Source organism: Cucumis melo, chromosome 12, assembly GCF_025177605.1.
Source record: "Cucumis melo cultivar AY chromosome 12, USDA_Cmelo_AY_1.0, whole genome shotgun sequence".
Lineage (NCBI taxonomy): Eukaryota > Viridiplantae > Streptophyta > Magnoliopsida > Cucurbitales > Cucurbitaceae > Cucumis > Cucumis melo.
Genome location: NC_066868.1, coordinates 22,562,847 through 22,586,345, shown reverse-complemented (window position 1 = coordinate 22,586,345; position 23,499 = coordinate 22,562,847). Strand labels below are relative to the sequence as shown.

At 30.2% G+C, this 23,499-nt stretch overlaps 3 protein-coding genes and 2 non-coding genes across 6 annotated transcripts; 1 reads left to right on the top strand and 4 right to left on the bottom strand.

Moving 5' to 3' along the window:
* Window positions 1–3,264: 3,264 nt before the first annotated feature.
* LOC103487531 (urease accessory protein G) lies at window positions 3,265–6,945 on the top strand. The gene is made up of 7 exons (XM_008445873.3): window positions 3,265–3,616; window positions 3,691–3,882; window positions 4,150–4,210; window positions 5,208–5,409; window positions 6,082–6,203; window positions 6,296–6,400; window positions 6,651–6,945. The coding sequence occupies exons 1-7, from the start codon at window positions 3,522–3,524 to the stop codon at window positions 6,732–6,734; spliced, it is 861 nt and encodes a 286-aa protein (XP_008444095.2). The 5' UTR covers window positions 3,265–3,521; the 3' UTR covers window positions 6,735–6,945.
* A 1,470-nt stretch (window positions 6,946–8,415) lies between these two features.
* TRNAR-ACG (transfer RNA arginine (anticodon ACG)) lies at window positions 8,416–8,488 on the bottom strand. The gene has a single exon. It is a non-coding gene; the product is annotated as a tRNA-Arg (tRNA).
* Window positions 8,489–10,990: 2,502 nt separating this feature from the next.
* On the bottom strand, window positions 10,991–11,063 carry TRNAR-ACG (transfer RNA arginine (anticodon ACG)). The gene has a single exon. It is a non-coding gene; the product is annotated as a tRNA-Arg (tRNA).
* A 691-nt stretch (window positions 11,064–11,754) lies between these two features.
* Window positions 11,755–16,492, bottom strand: LOC103487541 (3-oxoacyl-[acyl-carrier-protein] synthase I, chloroplastic). Of its 2 annotated transcripts, XM_008445883.3 has the most exons (7): window positions 15,773–16,492; window positions 14,354–14,785; window positions 13,803–13,976; window positions 12,977–13,090; window positions 12,757–12,858; window positions 12,253–12,319; window positions 11,755–12,136 (listed from the first exon to the last, which is right to left on the bottom strand). In XM_008445883.3, the coding sequence occupies exons 1-7, from the start codon at window positions 16,229–16,231 to the stop codon at window positions 12,069–12,071; spliced, it is 1,416 nt and encodes a 471-aa protein (XP_008444105.2). In that variant the 5' UTR covers window positions 16,232–16,492; the 3' UTR covers window positions 11,755–12,068. The 2 variants fall into 2 exon arrangements, with proteins under 2 accessions (XP_008444105.2, XP_050936490.1); XM_051080533.1 differs by having other exon boundaries at window positions 11,755–12,319; window positions 15,773–16,441.
* Window positions 16,493–21,169: 4,677 nt separating this feature from the next.
* LOC127144488 (uncharacterized) lies at window positions 21,170–21,998 on the bottom strand. The gene has a single exon (XM_051080532.1). The coding sequence runs from the start codon at window positions 21,904–21,906 to the stop codon at window positions 21,625–21,627; it is 282 nt and encodes a 93-aa protein (XP_050936489.1). The 5' UTR covers window positions 21,907–21,998; the 3' UTR covers window positions 21,170–21,624.
* Between the last annotated feature and the right edge of the window lie 1,501 nt (window positions 21,999–23,499).

Here is a 23,499-nt window from a genome sequence, read left to right as displayed (position 1 = left end):
AGAATGAGTTTGTTCGGTTCACCCAAACTAATACTACAGCTCCTTGTGGTTCGTGGTTGTCTGATTTGGTTTGGTTCCCCTATTTGATGATTTGTGGTTGCGATGGTTGTTCTAGTTTGGTTTTCTTTCGGTGTCGTGTTTTTGTTGTATGGTTTGTTTTGCCTTATCAAAAAAGCAAATGGAGGAGTTTGTTACATAGTAAAATTGACTAATTTTATTAAAAACAGACCTTAAATGATATGTCTGGTAAAATTTTATTACGTTAGTGACATGTTTTATACAACATGTGACAAATTCTGCATAATATATTTTTCTTATTTGTCGGCGTACATCGTAGATTTTCTAGTTTGCGTTCTTTTTTCTACAAAGATTATTTATTCCTTCTTTGAAGATCTTCTCGAAGTCGGTCGTATAAATATCGTTGTTAATTTTAGTTGGATATCATTCTTATTAGAAAAGTGTGTGATTAAGAGGTTCAATGTTAGGGATTGTCTAAGTCTCGACCTTTATGTGTTGTGGTTAAAAAGTTGTAATTTTTCCTTGCAGGTTTGTTTAAGAAATCAATTAGACTTAGTTGGATGATTGTGAGTATAGAAAATCAAGGGGTATGTGAGAACTTAAATGAGTTTTCACTATTGTATAGAGAGGAGCTCTCAATCAAAACTTGGGAAAACTTATTTATGAAGATGGAATCTCACAGTTAAAGGGAGCCTAAGTACATTATATTGAGAGGCTCTTTTACAAAGCTTGAAGAAATGTATCATGGAAGTGATGAGAGCTCGAACTTAGGGAGTGTTTAAGTTGAAACTACAAGGTAGGTTATACACGTGCTATTAAATAGACTATCACATAAGTATTTCATTGTAATTATTAAACTCTTCATATAATGAATGAAGTTCCTTTTCACCAAACATACAATCCCAAATGTAGTGATATTGCATTGAACTGGGATAATAATCTTTATGTTATGTCTCTCTTTATCTCTTGTATTATTATTTGATATTAAGTTATTTTGTTTGTTAATAATTATTCTTAGACATCATATTCGACATTATGTATTATGTGTTAGTTGAGATCGATCTATTTTATTTTTTTGAGTTTCGGTTAGAATAAAATTTAAATTGATGTCTATAATATATCAATTAGTTTTTAAATTTTTAGAATCTATCCTATCATATAGACATATACTTTCAAAGGTTATATAAAAATAACCTTTACCGATAGATTTTGATTTCTTTCTTATTTGTATCAACGTTGAAATTTGAGTCATCTATATTTTAATCTTTTGAGAATTTATACCTTAACCCAATTCTAAATGTTAGAATGAATTAAACAAGTATATAATATAGTCTCTAAAAAGTTAGATTATTAATTTGATAAAATCTTTAGGGTATGTTTGGGGTGGGGTTTTTAAGGGAAAAATGATTAGAAAATTGGGCTAAACCGTGTTTGACCCAAATGTTATGACAAATGAGGATTATGATTATTCTAATCCCCAAATAATCCTATATTCTCTTCTTTTTTTTCCTTTCTTAATTACTCTACCTAAATAACATAATTCAAATTCTATTACTATTTTTTAAATTTCTACAACCATAATTCTCCCGCCAAACACATATTATTATAACATTACTATCATAATTCCTCCCCAAACACGTACTATTATAATACTACCTTTTATATTCTTTTTCCCAAACACATATTACCACAACTGTACTAATAATAACTTTTTTCTGCAAACACATATTATCATAACATTATGATTATCATAATTCTAGGATTATTATAATCTTTTTCCCTATAACTTTTTCCCTTTCCAAACGTACTCTTAAATACTATCTATAGTTTTATGAAATCTTCCATAAATAGTCTATTTTGTAAAGTCTATTTAATAGTCATGAGTTTATGGAATCATGATAAATTATAATTATTAAACTTCTAACTTTTTCAAAATTATGGATATCCAACTTTACGATTTTATATCTATATAAAATTTTATTTATTTTTCTTTATTGAATCATATTTTCAATATGAAATCCTCTAACATGTAGCTTTTGAAGTCAATCCTTCTTACAACAACAAAAAAAAGTAGAAGATTGAAACCTTGAAACGGAGGTCGTGTTAATATCATTGGATTAAAAAAAAAAATTCTTCAAATACCTATGGTCTAATTTTAAAATCAATTGCTAAAATAACACATGTATTTAAAAAAAAAAAGCAAATTACACATACCATCTTTAAAGTACGATGGTAGTTGTAATTATATCCTTAAACTTTTAAAATTAAAAACTGACTCATCAAATTTATCTAAAGTTTAAAATTGGATCCAAAATTTACATGATTGTATAAATTGTAACATAATTTTGGTGATTCAAATTTTATCATTTGTGGGTTCAATTTTTATAATTTTTGTAAGGTCGATGGTCCAATTTTAATACTTTTAGAACTTTAAAAGTCTAGTTGTTATTAGTGAAAGTTTAAGAGTATAATTGCAACTACCAACATACTTTAATGTTGATTTTTGTAATTTTTTCGTATAAAAATTGGATTATAAAAACTATGAAAAAAATTATTCCCTAAATTTTCGTGAAAATAATAATTTAGTTTATAAACATTAACGTGTGATGAATTAGTTTCTATACTTTCAATTCTGTAACATTAAGTTACTACACTTTAATACATAATAATTTATCTAGTGTACTTTTAAATTTATAATAATTTAGTTTTTAAAATAAAAAATCATCGAAATTAAATATCAAATTTTTACTATTTTTTACCTAGGTGGTGTGTTTTATAAAAAGGGATATAATAAATTTTTTATTTGAATAAGAAATGTTTGACACCAATTTTTATAATATAGATTAAATTATTATATTGCCTAATAAACTAACAACTCAATGAACTAAATGGTTATAGTAAAAAAGGTATGTGGGGCAATGATTATGCAAAGTATAATAACATTTCTAACCGTCATAAATATTATTTAACAGTCATCAATTAAATATGGTAAACATTATTTCAAAACTCCTTGTAGTATTTATTACATGTTTTACTATTCTTTCTAAAATTAAAATAATCTATGTTACAAATACGTTATATCAAACTAAAATAATCTCTCAAACACATATTACTGTTTTATCAAACTAAAATATTCTCTCAAAGACTGATTTTTAACTTTGTTGTAAACAAAGTCTGATTTTTTAACTTAAAAAATTATGAGTATCTACAAACTTATTTGATAACATTGTCTTCTCCACACAGAAAACCTATTGAAAATTGCGTTACAAATTGATATTTTTTTTTTTCACTGACACTCTTGTCTTCCTTCAACCGTATACGGAGGAAGAAAGAGGACCACTTTTTTGGTATTGTGAAATCTGTGATACTCATTTGGATTTTCCTTCCTTCTCTCAATAATCCAGCACCCTTCGTAATTTTTATTTCAATTTCTTCACCAAATTCCCATTCAATTTTGATCCCCCATTGTTAATCTACACCGCACTAGCTTCATCGCTCCAACAATGGCTTCACAAGATACTCATCACCACCACCACGAACATGATCACCATCACCACCACGATGGACATGACCACCACCACCACCACCACACCCACGAGTAATTTCCTTTCAATTTGTGGATTTATGTTTTATTTCTCTGGCTTAGTGTTCATCATTTTTCACTTGTAACAGGAAACCTAAGGGGGATTCTTCCTTTGTTGGAGCAGATGGTAGGGTTTATCATAGTCATGATGGACTGGCCCCTCATTCCCATGAACCCATTTACTCTCCTGGCTTCTTCACTAGGAGAGCTCCTCCTCTTCTTACTAGAAATTTTAATGAAAGAGCTTTTACTGTTGGTATCGGTGGCCCTGTTGGTACTGGGTATATCTCCCTTTCCTTATATTTTTTGTACTCATTTCTAGTGAAATAAAATGCAAAAGAGATTAACTTTTGAGTCTCTAACCTATTGGCACCTTTACTATCTATATTATCTGATATAAAATAATAAAGTGTTCTCTTTCTACCGTGGACTTAAGTTATCAGACGAACCACGCAAATCTCTGTCGATTTCTTTACTTTTTTATATTTTCTCGCATTCTTTGATTGTCCATTTCATAACTCACGGGATGCTGTTGTATCCTTGTTTAGGAAGACAGCTCTGATGCTGGCACTTTGTACCTTCTTACGCGATAAATACAGTCTAGCTGCAGTAAGTGTGATTTTGAATTGAGATTCTGCATCACTTTCACTTTTCAGATGCTATGGTTCCCTTTCTGATTCAATATTTGTAGAATGTTGGCTGTGTCTATTGTGCTTTGACTTTGTCTGTATATGCGCATTTTAAAATAACACTCACTAGCTCTCTCACGTGTATAGAAGAGATTGTATATTGTGGTTACTGGGTACGATATGCTGGTAGATTTTTTTTACCATATATGGGAACAGATCGGTGCAAGTTATTGTTTTTCATTTGAATTTCAAGGATGAGCTTTTATTGACTAACTGGTGTGCGGAAATCCATGACAGAGTTATTTCTGACTTGTTTCATAATCATTTGGTTTTTGAAATTTTCATTCCGTAAATTAAACTTATGAACACTACTTCTACTATAAGTTTCTATGATTTGTTATCGGTGTTCTACTAATATTTTCAAAAAATCAAGTAAAGTTTTGAAAAGAAAAGAAAAGTAGTTCTTCAAAATTCAGACAAGTTCTGAAACTAAAGGAATGAATTTTTAGAAACCAAGCCAAGTTTTGAAAACTATATACCTTTTGTTTTTAAATTTGACTAGAAATTCAAGTTTTCTTAGCTAAAGTCATAATTATAAAATTGAAAGAGAATAAGCATAAATTTCAAAAACTAAAAATGAAATCGTTAACAAATGGGGGGAGTATACTGTCAGATTGATCTTAGGATTGGATGGTATTTGGACAGTTAACACATAAGTTTTGACCAAATTGTGGCAGTGTCATATTAGAGTGCCAAAAGTTTAGTAAGATAATGAGTTGTTTTTTTAAGTAGGCTGATTCATCACCTAATTTTTTGCTATAGTAAATTCATATAACTAATATTGTGGTAGAATGAAATGATGGTAGAAACTTGAGAATGAAAAATCATCAAACATAAGAATCAGATTTTGAGCTTTAATTTTGATTTGAAGAAAATAAAAGATATGTATTCAGATTGATTGGTATGATCACCGTTAGGTCACAAATGACATCTTCACAAAAGAGGATGGAGAGTTTTTGGTGAAGCATGGAGCGCTACCGGAGGAAAGGATTAGAGCAGTGGAAACTGGTGGCTGCCCACACGCCGCTATTCGCGAAGACATCAGCATTAATCTTGGACCTCTTGAGGAGCTTTCAAACTTGTACAAAACAGACATACTTCTCTGTGAATCTGGTGGAGGTAATTTGGAAAGCCCCAAATTATTGAGTTTGAATAACATGTTGTGTTGGATTATTTTAACTTCTCTTTCAATGATGTCAATCCATGCAAAACTTGACCTATCTTACCATTCCTTTCTCATTCGTAGACTTGCATTAGCATCAGAAAAACCAGTTGTGGGTTCAAAACCAAATATGGTATGTTGATTGCTTAGGGTTCATAAGAAAGATACTTTTCAACAATTTAGGTCCCATTTGGTAATATTTTGTTTTTGGTTTTTGGTTTTCAAAAATTATGTCTATTTCTCCTCAATTTCTTGTAATGATCTGCATTTTTCTTAAATGTCAGAGTTGAATTCTAAGTCAAATTCCAAAAATTAAAACAACCTTTTAAAATCTACATTTTTTTTTTTTTGTTTTCATAATTTGGCATGTTTTTTTAAAACATTGATAAAAAATAGATAACAAACAAAAAATTTTGAGGTGGGAGGGGTGTTTAATGGCTTAAATTTCAAAATCTAAAAGCAAAAAACTAAATGGTTACCAAACTGGTTCTTAGATTCTCAAGTCCTCATGTTTGGTGTAAAAGAAGAAAGTAATCTTGGATGTGTAGTCTTTATGGAGATAGGTTTCCAAAAATTTTGCTACTAGAATTTGAAGTCTTCAATGCATGTTTTATCTGTTTCCTTGTCAGATAACTTGGCTGCCAACTTCAGCAGAGAACTTGCTGACTATATCATCTATATCATCGATGTGTCCGGTGGGGATAAGATCCCTCGAAAAGGTGGCCCTGGAATCACGCAGGCTGATCTTCTAGTATGTGGTTTCCTAATTGTGTGGATTGCCAAAAGAAATTATGATCACTCATCTTAGGCATCTCTTTATAAGTGGTTTAACTTTGATAACAGGTAATAAACAAAACTGACCTTGCACAAGCAGTTGGAGCTGATCTAGCAGTTATGGAGCGTGATGCACTGAAAATGCGAGATGGGGGACCATTTGTATTTGCTCAGGTTAGCTTTTGTCGCTTTATTTGATATTGGAACTTCATCTCAAAACCAATGATATTGAGAAGAGTAGCTCATGCATCTTATAAAGATTATGAGCTCTTTGATTTTTCCAATATGGAATCTTCTACGTGGTACCCTTTGTAGCTAGAATCATGTAATTGACTATATTGTGTTAATGTCTTTGAATCTGAATGCGAATGAAGAACTTTTTTGTCCATTTTGATGATATATGCCTCAACTGATGTCCGTGTAGGTTAAACATGGAGTAGGTGTTGAAGAAATCGTTAACCACATTATACAGGCATGGGAAGGAGCAACGGGGAAGAAACGCCATTGAAATCTCTGAGATCGAAATAGTCAGGATATTGTTAGAGTTTAACCACTGCAATAGGAGATGTTGTACTGAGTTTTTCTCTCTTTTAAAAAACTGAGGCTTAGCCTGATCTTTTAGCTTTGGGATACAATAAGAGGCTCTTACTTGTATGAGATTTTGCCAATGCTCAAAGTTTATATGCCCTGTGTGATAATCAGACTTGATCCTTCTATAAGTTTCTGTGTTTGTTGTCCATTTTCTTGAAAAGTAATGAAAAACTGCTTTAAAAAATAGTGTTCAAAAACTCTGTTTTGATTTTAGACGTTGTTTTCTTAAGGAATGTGAAATCTGAAGTAGTAGAAAAAACTATCAGAAACTTTAAATTTTGAATTAAGAAAAAATTCGTTATCAAATGAAACGTAATTAAGTTAAGTTGGTATTTGTTTTAAGTGTTTTAAGTTATTAAATAATTGCTTGAATTTTTTATATATTTAAAAATAAGCTTAGAAATAGAAAATTAAACATAAATACTTTTTCTAATTCTATCAATTAATCAATTAATTAAAAACATATAAGTGAAGTCTAGAAATGTTTATTATTTTAGTAGAAATGCACTACGATTACTTGAATTAGTCATAAGAATTTCAAAATCGTTGTGTGTCAAATCCTAATTCAAATCTTGAGTTTTGAGCATGAAAGTTGGTATCAAAATAAAGCCTACAAGGTGAAAGACCTATTTTTAAAAGCTTAAAATGACCGGACTAATTTTAAAAAGAATGTCAAATGTTCATTTGATAATGTCATCTTCGCATAAAATTACAGCATTACCTTAATATTGATTTAGGGTTTTCTTCGTCATCTTTATAATTGTAAGTTTTTTCTCATCTCCCAAGCATCTTCCTCTTCTTCCATCTTCACATAGGCTTCCTCCTCTTTTCTAGCATGGCGTCCATGAGCCTCAGCTCCTTCTTCGACTTCTTCCTCAACGGATTAAGAGATGGGTGATGAGAGAGTTGGACAAAACAATCAATAGTTTTGAGAGAGTGAAACCATGAGATGAGCGAGACTTGAGCAAGACAACCAAACGACACCGATTTCAAGCTAATTTAGTAAAATTGAGAAGTTTAGCGAGATAAGTAAAACTATTTTTCCAATCTCACTCAAATTTGACATCAACAAAGGATCAAAAAATATTTTTAAAAAAATTAAAAAAGAGAAAAAAAAAAAGAACTGAGTCATTTGACATTTCTCTTCAATTTTTGGGTCATTCAGTTAATTTTGCTCAAAATTTAATAGGTGAAAAAAGAATTTTTTAAAAAAATAATATATTAAAATATTGTCAAAAATAGGGTAGAAGGTGACAAAAATAGAGCAATTTGGACGAGGTACACGACTTTGCTTGAAAGTCGTAGATAGGGTACGACTTCAATGCGCGGATCCCACATTTTATTTTTTCACGTATTTAATATGTATTTATATTTTTAATATTTAATATATCGTGAACCTCAGACCTTATATATATATATATATATATATATTTAATATATTGTGGATCCCACACTTTATTTTTAAGATAATTAATATATATATATATATATATATATATATATATATAATTAAAAATACATTATTAAAAAAATTGGCGAAAAAAATAGGAAAATGAGGAAAAAAATTAAATAGAAAAAATAGGGGTAAAAATTAAAAACGACTCTGCTGGGGATCGAACCCAGAATCTCTGGTTCCGTAGACCAGCGCCTTATCCATTGGGCCACAGAGTCAATCTGTTCGAAACACTTCTTTTTGTATATAAGTTCATTACTATTAACCTAATAACAATCATTTCGTAAAGAAAAATCAACTTATTTTCAAAAACAAAAATAAAAATTTTAATGTAGAAAATTTTTCAACTTATAAATTGTTTGTTCTACTTTTCTATATTTGAAAAGCCTCCAGCAAAAATTTTAAAAAATCAATACTTTTAAGTGATGTATGAACTTTTTTTAGTTTTAATTTTCAATTGCAAAATTTCGAAAGACTTTAAATTGTAAAATTTGTAAATAATTTTATTTAAAAGTAGATACCATTTTGTAGTGTATTTATGAGGTTATGTTCTAAGAAATTTGATGAATGAAGCTTTATACTAAAATTTTGCAATGATAAAAATGAAAATGAAATTAATCAAAATAATTAAGTTTTAGAAGTACATAGATGAAAATAAATAAAAAGTTGAATAATAAAATGAGCAAAGCTAAAATAATGGAACTAATATTTATACATTTAATTTTCATGAAAAATAAAAGCACTTTTGTCTCTTAACTTTCATGTAAAAATAATTATTTTTTGTTGATTAGTGATATAGTTTTAGTGCATCCAATTTGGTAACGATTTAGATTATGAACTTTAATAAATAAAAATTTTGTCGATATATTTTATAATCGGTAATGATATAATCTCCTATCGTGATAAATTTTATAGAATCTAATTTTAAAAAACTATATACATTTAAATCAATAAACTGATCAAATATCACATTTTTTATAAACTACAAACAATAAATTATTAGGTAAAAAAAATAACAAATGAGATTTTTCAAGATAGGATCTATTAATCTGGACTAAGATAGAGATTAAATTGTTGCAAATTGCTACTAAAATGTTATTCATAAAGAAGTTGGTGACCTAATGACAAGAGAGTTGGCGATTGAAGCCTCAGTGAACGACGGTCGTAACTATAACAATCATAAGGTAGCAAAATTCCCTCTCAGATAAGTTCCGACCTACATGAAAGGCGTAACGATCTAGGCGCTATGTCATAAAGAGACTTGGTGAAATAGACTTGTATATGAAGGTGCAAATTACTTGCACCTGGACAAAATGACCCTAAGAAGTTCACTATTCCCTGTGATTGGCTTTGGACCTTTCCTACACAACTTAGGTGGAACCAAAGAATGCCTCCTTCAGGGGGGCTCGAGTCATCAGTGAGATACTATTTTTGAAGTTAGAATTCTAACCTTGTGTTAGGACCTATGGATCTATTGACTTTGGGATAGTCTCAGGTAGACAGTTTCTATGGATTGTAGGTCTTCCAAAAGGTAACGGAAGCGTGCAAAGGTTTCATCGATTTGAATGAAGATTGGCTCTCAAGTACAAAGGCAGAAGGGAGCTTGACTACAAGACATGTCCATTGAGCAGGGACATTTTAATGAATGACAAAAGCGTTCTTTCACCTTTTTTTTATTTATTTAGAAGTACATTATTACAAAGTCAATTTGAATTTATTGTCCACGAAACCTAGTGCATGTTTGAAAGTAATTTTGAAAAATTTTAACTCACGTTTGTCATACCCAAAATCACACTAAAATATACCTTTGATCACTCTAAATCATCTTGATATTTAATTTTACAATTTTCATCAAAATTAGTTTTAAATAAAAACATGTTTCATAATTATTTTAAATCTAACAAAAAGTAATTTTAATAACCTCATAATCACTCACAAACATTTCCACAATACTTCTAGAAAAATAAAAAGATATTAAATAAAACCTTGCAATTGTCTCAATATTTAAAATACATGGAAACACGCTTTTAATACGATAAATTATTTACCTATGAATTTTACAATTTAAATGCAATTTTTACTTTATTAAAATTGATTTTAAAGGTTGGAAAACATGTTTCAATAACAAAACTTAGTTTTAATTATTTTTATTCGATTAATTTTCATAAATATAACAAAATATCAAAATATTTATAACCCATTTTAATATCCCATGTAACAAAATAAAATAGCTCATGATATTTTCAAAAAATTTAGGTTTGTCTTTAAATAATGTTGACTATTTTTTCTCTTCTTTTTCTTTTCTTTAGGATTGATTCATCTCCTCTTCATATTATTAATTTTTTTCATTTTACAATATTATGGTTATTTATATAAATATTTACCAATTTCTTTATTTCCTCTCTTTATTCCTTTCTTCTTCTTCATATCTCTTCTTCTATTATTTTTCTTGGTACCATTTCTCATCTTCTATTCTTTTTCTTGGTACAAGATACAATATCGTTTAGACTTAGTGCAAGAGTATAAAATTATCTAAACTTGTAGATCGTTTTTAAAAGATTATTTAGATTGGTGGGCTTGTGGGCAAAAGATTGTTTTGGGAATATTTTCAGGTTTGTTTTATTTTTAAAAAGTCTGATTTCTATAATTACTCGCGGATTTAAGCAAAGAAAAGAAAGAAAGAAAATGATTGGTAGAAAAAAGACTTCGAATATAAAATGCGACTCCGCTGGGGATCGAACCCAGAATCTCTGGTTCCGTAGACCAGCGCCTTATCCATTGGGCCACGGAGTCGTTTTTGATATTGAGTTGATATAACATTATTTATCACCAAAAGTTTTAATAAGTACCTTTGAGATAGCCCTGAGATAGATTACTTGGAGTTCTCATGTGAAATTGGTAATACCAAAACACTTTAAGAGGAGGTTTTTTGTTTAAGATGATTTCGTTCACTTGTGGCCCGTGTGAATATTGTGTTATTGTAAAATTCATAGAAAGGAAAACAAAGTTACTTGTGATTGTATATGCTCAGATGTTAACAACCAAGGGATTTATTTGACTCTATTTAGAAATACCATAATCAATATAAACCCGGTTATAATGTAATATGAAAGCATCTTGAGAGAAGTGAAATTTATGTTATGTTTAAAAATATACATATTCTAATTGTCATCCAATGAAATCCCTGAAGGAATCGTTCACCCGCTTCTTCCCAAAAATTTCACTTGCTATTCCTTTTTCTTTAGAGAAACATAATACCGTTTTAATCTCAAGAATTGAGAAACAGTTGCAAGAAATGGAATAGATAGATAGAGAAACATAATACCGTTTTAAAAACATTGTCGTCTTACGACCTTACATGTTTTACAACCGTGTCTTATAATTGTTTTATTACGAGACAAAACATTGACTTGTCAAGAAAATGAAAACAGTTAGTTCATCTCTTTAGACATCACAGAATGGAGTGGGGAATGGGGGAGGCGGCTGAAAGAAAAAGCTTCATTCATTACAACCATTTTGATGGAATTCTTGAGAAAATTTTGAACTCGAATCTAATATCAACCTCACCCAATAAACTCACACAAGTTCAAGTAAACCCATTTATTGGATTAGAAAACAGCAACAAATGGAATGGTGATGGTGATGATGAAATTGCATAAAAGACCAAAATGTTTAAAGGATCAGATAAGACGCCCGCAGCAAGCAAAGCAACCTCATTGATAAATAAAATTACTAACTATTCTCAAGGCTAACACTTGATTCTCCTACAAAACGCCGTAGTGTGTAACATTATCCTGCTCAAGGTTTGAATGCCGAGAATGCCACAACCGAGTTGTGTCCACCAAATCCGAATGAATTTGAGATAGCTGGAAACAGAGAATAGCATAACTTGGTTAATGAACTAGAATGTTGAGTTTTAGTGGAAGAGATTGGAAATAAGTCAGCCATGGCGGCAGCAACCCACCAATGCTTAGGAACTTACCAACATTCACTTCGTGTTGTTGCTTTACGTTTGCAACGGTGTCAAAATCAACTGAAGGCTCCGGGTTCTACAGTCAAATAGAGAGAAATGATTATCATCTATACCAGCTGATGCTAGAATATTGGGATAATAACTTAATGAAGGAAATCATTAGGTGAATGTCCACGTAGAACTGAATAGTAAAGAGAATGTCATTTCAGATCTCTTTATATGTGAAAAATTCCCTCCTCGTATGATAATTTCCTATCAACACATCGGGATTTGCAAAGAGAATTGAACTATCCCATAATCTGAAAACAGTTCTTTCATTTGAATTAGTTAACTCCTTCCCTCTACCATCTCCAGCTAAAAATTAATTCTTGATTTTATGAATGATACTAGATGCAGTATGTGAACATGTGAGATCAGAAAGTAGGGACAGACCACAACACGAGTTTTCGTCTACATTCAACAGTTAACTTGACATTATTTGAAATCAGATTGCTAAAAAGGAAAAGAGCGTACAAATTGATTTATGGAAGGATGCAACCATCCTGTTTCAATTGCTTTCACAGTGGCAATGGCTTCCAGACCACCAGCAGCGCCAAGGCAGTGGCCTATCATAGACTGAAAAGTAATCACAACCAGAAAAAGCATCAGCAAACCAGGGGATCACTATAAAGAATAATAGATTGCAACCATGTAACCATTGGTGGATACGGTGTGGAGGGAGAAGAGACATTACCTTAGTCGCATTGATTTTGATCTCTGATGTATTCTTGAACACCTTCTTGATGGCATTGATTTCAGCTATGTCACCGGCAAGGGTGGAAGTTGCATGTGCATTTATGTAATTTACCTGTAAATTTTATTGAAAACAAATAAAAGGCAAATTTATGTTTTGTTTCCTTTTTGTCTAAAAAAATAACAATTTGATATTCCAAAAGTGGTAGTCTTTCCAAATCCCAGTACAACAAAAAGATTCAAGATGAATGAGTAACTGTTCCTAGTTGGAAGGCTATAAGACTTGCTTAGAATTCCAAACCAGTAATAGGCTCATGAACTACCCACCCATAAACAGCTGTGCTGTTTTATGTCACACGACAATAGATACAATCTACAATACAAAAAGAACGCATATTCTTCCAGGGAAAAATAAACCTTTGAATGGAGACAATCGCGTCACCAAGACATTGAACTTGACAAACATGACGATCCCTAAAATCTTAATGATTTACTAATGGATGAAATGAAGGTTTCTGGTGTAGAAGTATAATTAAATAAATATATCTACAGAAATACAACTAGATGAATGTTAGGTACACAAAATGTGGCAGATGTCTTATATAAACAGGCCAACCAACTTGTAATACTGTGACAAATTTACTTGCATGCCGTGTAACATCTTTCTCCATACATTATCAATGCAAATTTTGTGACTATGAGAACACCATTAACGTCAGAAATTGATTTGTCCCATAATTGGGATGATCTTTGGGCATTATCGTCAGAAACCAAACCAATAGAATATTCTCCAGGAAAACAGAATAAAAAGATTTGACTTTAGTTACCTCCTCAGGCGAAACACCTGCATCTTCAAGACTGCTCAAGATGCATGAAGAGACACCAAGTCCATCTGCTCTAGGATCCGTCATGTGATAAGCATCACAGTTAACAGCCCCTCCCAAGTATTCAGCAATAATTGGTGCACCTCGTTTCATTGCATGCTCCAAACTCTCCATTACCTATCAGGTAAATATCACCACTGGGGTTATCTTCAGTCAGATTTGAAATGCGGTTAAACAGAGCACCGGTACCCAGAGTGAAATTCAACACGAAAGAAAAATGAATCTTTATGTTGTTTTTTGTGTACATAATAGCCCAAGTAAAAGCAAGATAAAAAACTATCATCTGAACTTGGAAGAAAAAAATTTCTTAATCAAGCTAAACTTCAGAGAAACTTCACTACCAGGCCTAAAACCAAACCTTAAGTCTTAATGATCGGCAACAGCTAGACAAAAGCAAATGTGACTAATCGAATTAGTTCAGTTCAGTGAAAATAACCAAGAAGTTCAAAGCATGTCCATTTTCCATGCTCATCAAGATGTGTGTCAAATCTTACCAGTATGCCAGCACCTTCTCCCATGACAAAGCCATCACGGTCTTTGTCCCATGGCCTCGAAGCAGTCTTAGGATCATCATTTCTCTGAGATAGAGCCCTACAAGCAACAAAACCCCCAAGGCCAATAGGTATGATAGCAGCTTCAGTTCCACCAGCAAGCATCATATCAGCCTCTCCTCGACGAATGTGGTTTGCAGCAGCATAGAAGCAATAATTAGAGGTGGCACAAGCAGTGGATATAGAGTAATTGGGACCCATGAAACCAATATCGATGGCAAGTAAGGCAGACCCCATATTCGTAATGGCATAAGGAATGAAAAAAGGGGTTATCTTTCTGTGACCTTTCTCTATCAAAGCCTGAACACCATCAGAAAAGACTGTAAGACCACCCATTCCTGTTCCAACAAGCACACCAGCACGCTCCTTATCGATCTGTAATAAAAATAAAACCACATTTATTGATTGTATAAGATAAGGGAGAAAGAAAGAATAACTTGAGGAACAATAGCTACAGTGACTGCTAAGAACAAACTAATTTTAAGAGAAATCAAATGAAAGTTTTCCCTAGATCGAGGAAAGTAAAGTCCAACACATGCTGAAGTTTTCAAATCTTCAGGCATCTCTACCCAATTTTGCAATTAGCCATTCCCTTCTTTTTTTCTTAGAGGAAAAGAGAACTAATTCTTTCAAATATACCAATCACTATGCAACACAAATTATCTAAAAACTTCCCTTCTAATGAAAAAGCATCAATAATATAATAGCACAAAATTAAAACTCCCATCCACTCCATCTACTAATATGGAAAGATAAAGGATTCTAATTGTCAACTCACGCGCCTCTTATTAGTATTAATAAAGATTCCATGATAATCAACGAAGAAGCCATTAAAGAAATGTCTATCAATTTTGGAGTGATGTTAAATTTTAAAATTAATTTATGACATATGAAAAGACGCTTAATTATACTGGTTAGCACTTTAGAACATTTGAGGGTCAATATATTTAGTCAAAGGTCACTCAGGTTCAATCCTAATTCAGCCAAGTCACTTAAGCATGGCGATAAATTGCATCTCCCTCACAACCGAAAGCAGTAAACTAAATACTTCAGACACAGTTCCATAAAACTACTTCAAATCCATACTCGACCTAAGGAAGAAGAGCATGAGAGGAAATATATTCACGATGAACAAAAAGATCCATGCATTGGAGAGAAGCAGAATCCTCTTGAATTCCTAACCAAATAGGCAAAAAAACTTCATGTCTTCGCAAACATCCTCCAGATCAAGAATTCGAGAATTATTCACCAAACCGATAAATGCAAGAAATGTAAACTAGCACACACAAACACACGCATCATTCTCCAAATACAAACGCATAATCTAGCAAAAAAAGAAAAAGGAAGAAAGAAAGAAATGACCTTAGAGCGCTTATCTCCACCAAGGTCAGCATCCTCAAGAGCCTTCTTTCCAGCTACAATACAATAACGAAGACAATCATCAAGCCGACGATCATTCTTACCATCAATGTATCCCTGAGAAGCAAATCCCCGGATCTGGCCACCGAAACGAGTAGGAAACTTGGAAGCATCAAAACGATCAATAAGAGTAACACCACTCTCACCAGAAAGCAACTTATCATAGTAAGTATCAACATCATTACCAAAGACAGAAACAAGTCCCATTCCAGTAATCACCACACGTTTCTTAGGATCTTTCTCCCGCTTAGGTGCAGAGACAGTGGAAGCTGCAGATGCAGAAACAAAAGAAACTCGTGGACGTGATTTAGGAGCAGAAACAAGGAAGGGGGAGCATTTGCGACGGGGAAATGAGTCCAAGGGAGAGGGCTTGAGAGTGGAGGAATGAACGGCGGCCTGCATGGTGGAAGAAGAATGGAGATTTGGGGAATGTGAGGGAGAAGAATGTATAGAAGAAGGATGACGATAATAACAATGGAGGAATTGGGAGAGAAGAATCGATGTTGTATAAGAGATTTGTTTGGCGGAATTGTAAAGCCACTCAATAAGCCTTCTCGTAATCTACGCCTATCTTTCGAAGGGCCAAAGCTTTTCTTTTCTTTTCTTTTCTTTTTTCTTTCTTTTCCTCTCTATGAAATTGAATGTGGAAGATATGAGTTTGGCAACCTAAATTTTAATTTCTTTTTAAAATGTGTTTGTTTCTTAGCTACTTTACCCACTAATTTCATTAACTAAAATAAACTATCAATAAAATGAATTTAATGCATCTCCATTATAGTTCATATCTAACCTAAAATCACTTCCACCAAAAGTTAATAATTTTGATACTTACCCAAACTAAGTTTAACTCAACCATTACTCTAAATGTTGAATATTTGAATCCTCCAACTCCAACTCCCGATCTATGATTTTGATTAGTTCTTCTTTTTTTATGTTAGGAACTAAGTTGTTACAAACTTAAAAATATCATTACTAATCATATTAAAATTTAAAATAAAAAAAATGTTTTTTTTAACTTCATTACATATTTATATGTATTAAATGATTTTGACATTAAATTAGCTAATCAATCTGTGATAGCATTAGCATTTTAGGCGCTAATATTAACTAAAATGAAGTTATTAAAACCAAAGTTGGGGGTGTTTAGAGAGGCAGAACGGTGCCAAACATGTGTTTTATCTAAGTACCAAGAGTTTAGAGTAGGGCCGGATTTATTAAGGGGCTAACGGGGGCACGTGCCCCTTTCAAATTATCCGTTTTTGTATTTTAATATTAATTTTAAAGTTTTAAATTGCAATATATACTAAATAATGCTTTATTTTTAACTAAATGTAATAGTTGTGCTCTCACCCTTACAACCAAAAGGTTTGGGCTTAAATCATACATTTGAATTTAGATGACTCTATTACGAGATCGGATATTTGAATCCATTAACTTACAAACCTTGTGTTGAGCTTAAACAAAAGAAATAAACGGTTTAGAATGTAGGTTTTTTTTTTCTTTTTTTTTTTTTTTTTTTTTTTGCTTCCATGTATTGTTAAATTAGGAGAGAACTTTATGTCAATTTAAACATAGTTTAATTGGTTGAGACAATAGAAATTTATCACTAAATTGAGAGAGTCTCCAAATAACAAAAGTTTTATATTCAAATGAAAATTTTCCTTTTATCATATGAGATGGTTATTTATAGTTTTAGAAGGAAATAAAATGATTAATTAACTAATTCTAAAATACCAATTAATAATTAATTAATTTAAATCAATGAGTAGAGTAAATATTAGAAAAATTATAGTGGGTAGTAATTCAAATATATTATTTCGAAGGTGCGTCACATATATTTGATGTTTTGTAAATATGACAGAAACATCAAATATGAATTTTCTATTTATTTTCATTACATACTTCCCTGAATAATTAATTGTTAGGGTGTGAAAGAAAGACAAAGAAAAGTGATGATCGAAGGTGCGACGGTCAAGCAGTATGGGAGGTGGAGTAGTGTGTTGGCGACATATAGTATGAAATTAGTGAGAGAGAGAGAGAGAGATGTTTAGGAAAGAAGGATATGTAAAATGGAGCAATGCTAGTTGTTTGAAGAGAGATGTTGGAAACTTGAAGAATAAGAGGGGTCTGCTCCTTTCGAAGAAAGAAGGAAGACATTCAAGTTTTCTTTTTAATTCTAAGTGCATCATCATTTTAATTCAAGTGAATCGAGGGGGTATCAGATGTACGTCGCTAGTGTATCAATATGTTTTAAGTGTATCATATATAGGAGGCATATATATAAGTAAGGTATCTACCAATTATATCAAGTCAATTCATACATTGTTTTACGTTTCCTGTGTTTAAATCATGGGTTTGACATATTTTTTACTAACTTTTGCAAAACTAAAAGATTTTAGACTATGGATTTAATATTCAAAACTTACTTGACTCATTTTACTATTAGTCTTAAAGTTTAATTCAAATATACTAATTATCTAATCAATATTTTCTTCATCATCCACGTCAAGAATTTATACTCAAATTCTAGTGATAAAGTGATTTTTTTTTTTCTTTTTGGTTACTATTTGAGTGTGGTAAAGAAAAATTTCAGTGTTAAAACAAATTTAAACTCCAAATTGTAATTAAAATAAGACCACGTAAAGGTAGGTTGAAATTGAAATTGAAATTGAGATTGAGATGAGGTATGTTGTGGATTTAAAGTGAAAAATTCTGATTTGAGCCCATTGGGCCCAATAGAGCATGTGAGTTATTGTTGACAAAAAGAGAAAATTGGTAGCTGCAATTAAGTTTAGAAATTGTCGTACCTTTTTAAATTAAAAATCACAGCATTAGGTTCTATATTTAGTTCGTCATTTATTATTATTTTTATATAATAACAAAAAAAAAAAATTAAAAACATGTTTGATATAGAAAATATTTTATTTATAAATATTCTATTCTAGAATATATTGTCGTTATTATTGTATTTTTAAATTTATAATCAAACATGTATTTTGAATCTAAAACCAAAAGTGGTTTTTAATGAACGTGAAAAAGAAGGGTTCGCTTTTGTTTTCTATTTAATTCTTTATTTTTCTAAAACGATTTTCTGGGCACGAACCAAATGGAACTTTCGCTGTTTTTTTAATAGGGTTTGAAATCATTTAACTAAGTTTGCTTTGACAATTGTAAATGTAATATTAATGGATATGTTGTTTTTCTAAGACATTTCATAATTTATAAGGGTAAGAGGTTTTTTTTAGAGAAGTAGATGGGTTGGGTCGAGTTGTGTTAGAGAGATTTTTTAGAACAACTCGAATTTTTTGGTTGGTCATATTGGCAACCCAAATAGAATCTTTAGCCCAACCTTAAAATTTGGTTTGGGTTGGATTGAGTTATTGGATTATTTATTTATTTTCTTTTCTTTTCTATTTTTTAAGTATTTTTTTATTAACTTAAAATGCTTAAATTTGTCTGCAACACATTTAATAACTAAAATTTCATAAAACTCAATTGTCAAATATCAAAATCCAACGTGTCTATTGTTAACTTCGAACAAACTTCATAACATTATGTATGAACTATAGTATTTATAAGTTATAATATATATATATATATATATTAATTATATTAAAAAATCGAGTTGGATTAGATTAACCCAGTTTTTAAAAATGTAATGTAAACCTAACTCAATCCTTACAATTTGAGGTAGATTGTTTCGCTTTTTGAGTTATTTGAACACCCCTAGTTCTTGTCCCTTTAACTACAATCTATTTTAATTATTTTACCTTTTAAAAAACTAAGTTCTGTCGAAATTTTGAGATGTCCATAAGCTTGACTTTTATCGTGGGGATTTCTTTTTTTTTTTCAATTTTTTAAAATTTCGATATTTCTAATTTTTCTTTTATTTTCTCTTTCTTCTTTTATCACACTAAGTTTTTTGTTTTAAAAATCCACATGTTTTGTTCAAATATTTTCTATTGAATTTTTATATGATTTCACTCAAACTTGGTTAACGTTATTTCTCTAATAATCCTCTCATTTTCTCTCAAGCTTCATCTACTCGTAGAGTTATATTTTTCTTCCTTTTTTTTTTTTTTCATTGTGTTGTATTATGTTTTATTTTAGGAACATTATTGTAAATGACAAAACTGGTGAAAAAAATAGCAAAATATCGATAAATTCTATCGTTGTCTATCATTAAGAGATTTTGAAATATTGCTATATTTTGCAAATATTTTTATTCATTTTATTATATTTGAAAACAATCGTTTATTTTATTAATTTTCTATTCTTACTATGCTATATTAGTTTAATGTTACGAATATTCATTTTTGTATTCACTGCATTTTATAATAAACAATTCAAAATTATTTTATATCTAAATATTTCATGTAAATTAATTTTGTAATCAATTATATATATATTTGATATCCTTTAGTAATTATTTTTTATTTTTTAAAATTTCGCTAAATTTCGTCTTTCTTTTTAACCAAATCTCGAATATATGGGATCCATATAAATGTAATTTACACTGTAATTTATATTAATTGCTCAATCGCTACATGTTATGAATGATTAATCGCAACAATTTAATATACTTTTATGACTTTGCATGGGTATCCTAACATTCAACTATTAATCTTATTTTATTTCCTATAACTAATGGCATAAATTTCCATATATTTAAGTTAAGTTATTATGTGTTTATATTCATTCGTATGGTTCAAACATTTATTTTTTAAATGCTTATTATCTTTAGATACATATAATTGTTTGTCATGTCATGTACGGTGGAGTTAAAGAATAAATTGTGCTTCAATCACAACTATATATTTTGCCATGAATTGGGTGGAGTTGGCCTATTTCGAGGTTCTTCCTCATCAAATTTCTATTACAAGGTGAATTTGAAATTGTTGCATTTCTCTTTAATTTTCTAATCAACTAATAATTTAGTCTTTTTTTTTCTAAAATTAACCATTTAGGTTAATATAATATATATGTGCTTATCCTTTATTTTGTTTGTGCACTCGTAATTTTGCAACAATTTAATAAATAAAATTTATTAGATAAGAAATGAATCTAATTATCCAGATAGTTATAGTATTTAACAAATTTTTTATATTATAGGTGATTAATAAATTATTTAGATACGTTACTTAGTAACAAAGTCTAACGATTAAATAATAAACATAACAATTTAATTTTAAAATAACTGTGCACGGGAATAAATCACTACCTTATTACAAATTCAATAACAAAAAGTGCTTTTTAGCCTAAACTATAGATTCAAAGTTTTAATTAATACATTTTTTTTTTAAGGTGTAAGTATGAATGGATTTATGTTGCCAAAGTAAGTTTACAAGCAGAAAAGGAATGCATTAATTTTCAAAATTAATTTAATTGGTCTAACTAATTATAAAATTGGAAAACATAATTAAAGAAACCGAATCGGATTCCAACCTCCCCAATTGCCATAAATTACCAAATACATCGGTTTCAACTTTTGGAATCACACCATTTTTCTCCCTACCCAGATCATACCTCAACATCCTTTCATCATCTGCCAAGAACACCCGCTCACTGGAAAACCCAATTGATCGCGGGATTTTCCGGCTACTTTTTTTTTTTCCTCTTCTTCATTAAAACGAGGCAAAAATCGTATCAAGCTCATTCGTCCAGAGATTTAAACTTCTAAATAACACCAAGCTATTCCCAAACAAGAAAATCACAATCGAAACCCAAATTCTTACAGTTCATAGAACAATAAAAGAAAAAGGAAGAAAGAAAGAAAGAAACAGTGGAATCGAAATTCAAAAGTGACAACCAAAACAGAGGAAGAAGAAACAGAGTGTAGTACCAAGAACAACGCCCTCCAACATAGAAACAATCTTGAAAAGAAAATTATCCAAAAAAGAAATCTGAAAATTGGTCAGTCTTTTCCACTTGAATCCGGACCCCAATAGCTTCATTTTTCTCGATTCTTTCCTCAACGATCGCTTGAAAATCGTCCATCTCGTAGCGTTATTATTACTACTATTCCCCTGGGTCTTGCTTTTCTTAGATCCCACTTCTTCGTCCATTGATATAATCATGAAAAGGAAGAAGAAATTTGAATGTAAGAATATAGAGAGTAAGTGTAAGGTTGAAGAGAATTAGTGGGTGCAGTGATGAACTCCCTAACCGATATCTGTTTATATATGGAGGGGGTGGGTATGGGAATCGTAAATTTGATGTCCTAGGGAGGGGTTTTGGGTAATTTAATGAGGAAGGGTAAATTACTTGGCGTAGTGGTGAAAATTAAAACTGTTTTCACGGAGGTGGTAATATAACGTGCGGTGAGACGTGAGATTATTGAGCCAATGGAGTGCTTTTATTTTTCCACTATTTACTATTTAATGTAAATTCAATTAAGCGAATAGATTATTCTTTTATTTTTTTTTTTGAAAAATATCTCATCAAGTTTCTATTGAATAGTTTTTTCATTTTTTTCATTTTTTACTATTCTTCTTTAAAAATAACTAAACTAACTATTATTAATTAAATATCACTATTTTTCTTCCCTTTTAAAATTTTACTTTCTAATTACTTTAAATTAATTAATAGACATTAACACCGATATTTCTCTAAGTGACTACTTAATAAAAAAGTGAGGTTAAAAATGTAAAATCTAGAGACTAAATTTGAAACAAAATTCAAATTTTAAGAATGAAATTGTAATATTTTGATACTTAGAAACTAAATTGAAATTAAACTCAAAACTTGATCAACCGTGTAACATTTTGAAACTCTACCTGTATAATAATTAGTTTCAAAATCTGTGGACCAAAAAGTTATTTTTCCCCTTTCTTTTTACCAAAAAAAACTAATGTTGCTTTTATTTATTTTTTTGTTAAATTAGTTGCAAAAATCATCTCTAAAATGATAAACGATAATTAGACACTTAAACTTTCGTAGTAAACATCAAACCTTTATAATTTTGATGTTAATATTTGACAATCAAACTTATAATAATCGTAGGAATCGAACCATCAAATAATATATGATGGTTGAATTTTTATGATTTAAGGATCTAATTTCTATTAATATTGTAAGTTTAAATGTCCAAAATTTATATGAGTTTGATCACAAAATATTTATAATTAAAAGTTTAGGGTGTAATTGGAATTACCACCCTGCTTTTGGCTTTTGCAATATGCCAAATGTTTAATTTCTTTAATTTACTCAGTTTTGATTTTTTTTATCATTACTTTAGTATATGTATTTTGAAATTTGTTTTTAAGTTCATTTATCATTCAATGTTAAATTTTAATTATCATACTTTTAATAAAATTTAAAAAATATAATTCCTTATGTTAGCATAGTATTTTTTTTAAAGATATATCTAAAAGCATATATGTGGATAAAAATTAAATGAAGTTCAACTTTTCACTATCGACTCAATATTTGAAATAATTATTGTAATAATAAAATTGTTAAAAATATTTACAAGACATAACAAAATTTCAAAATTTTTACAAATAGATCTATCGATGATATTTTGTTATATTTGAAAATGTCTCAATTTTTGTACAAAGAAGCTCTTCAATGATTCCAATAAAATTAAATGATTTTTTTAGAAAGACAATAATTTAACTGAGAATGAAAATGAGAACTTACCTATTTACTCCGTTATAATTATTGAAGTA

What these genes read in the sequence shown, in the direction of transcription:
- LOC103487531 (XM_008445873.3), top strand. Translation starts at nt 3,522, where the DNA reads ATGGCTTCACAAGATACTCATCACCACCACCACGAACATGATCACCAT. An exon ending in CACCACCACCACACCCACGA is followed by an intron (nt 3,617 to 3,690) that starts GTAATTTCCTTT and finishes CACTTGTAACAG; the next exon opens with GAAACCTAAGGGGGATTCTT. An exon ending in TCACGCAGGCTGATCTTCTA is followed by an intron (nt 6,204 to 6,295) that starts GTATGTGGTTTC and finishes CTTTGATAACAG; the next exon opens with GTAATAAACAAAACTGACCT.
- LOC103487541 (XM_051080533.1), bottom strand. Translation starts at nt 16,231, where the DNA reads ATGCAGGCCGCCGTTCATTCCTCCACTCTCAAGCCCTCTCCCTTGGAC. An exon ending in GAGAAGGTGCTGGCATACTG is followed by an intron (nt 13,977 to 14,353) that starts GTAAGATTTGAC and finishes TTTACCTGATAG; the next exon opens with GTAATGGAGAGTTTGGAGCA. An exon ending in ATCCTTCCATAAATCAATTT is followed by an intron (nt 12,320 to 12,756) that starts GTACGCTCTTTT and finishes ATTTGACTGTAG; the next exon opens with AACCCGGAGCCTTCAGTTGA.
- LOC127144488 (XM_051080532.1), bottom strand. Translation starts at nt 21,906, where the DNA reads ATGATTATATCAATGGACGAAGAAGTGGGATCTAAGAAAAGCAAGACC.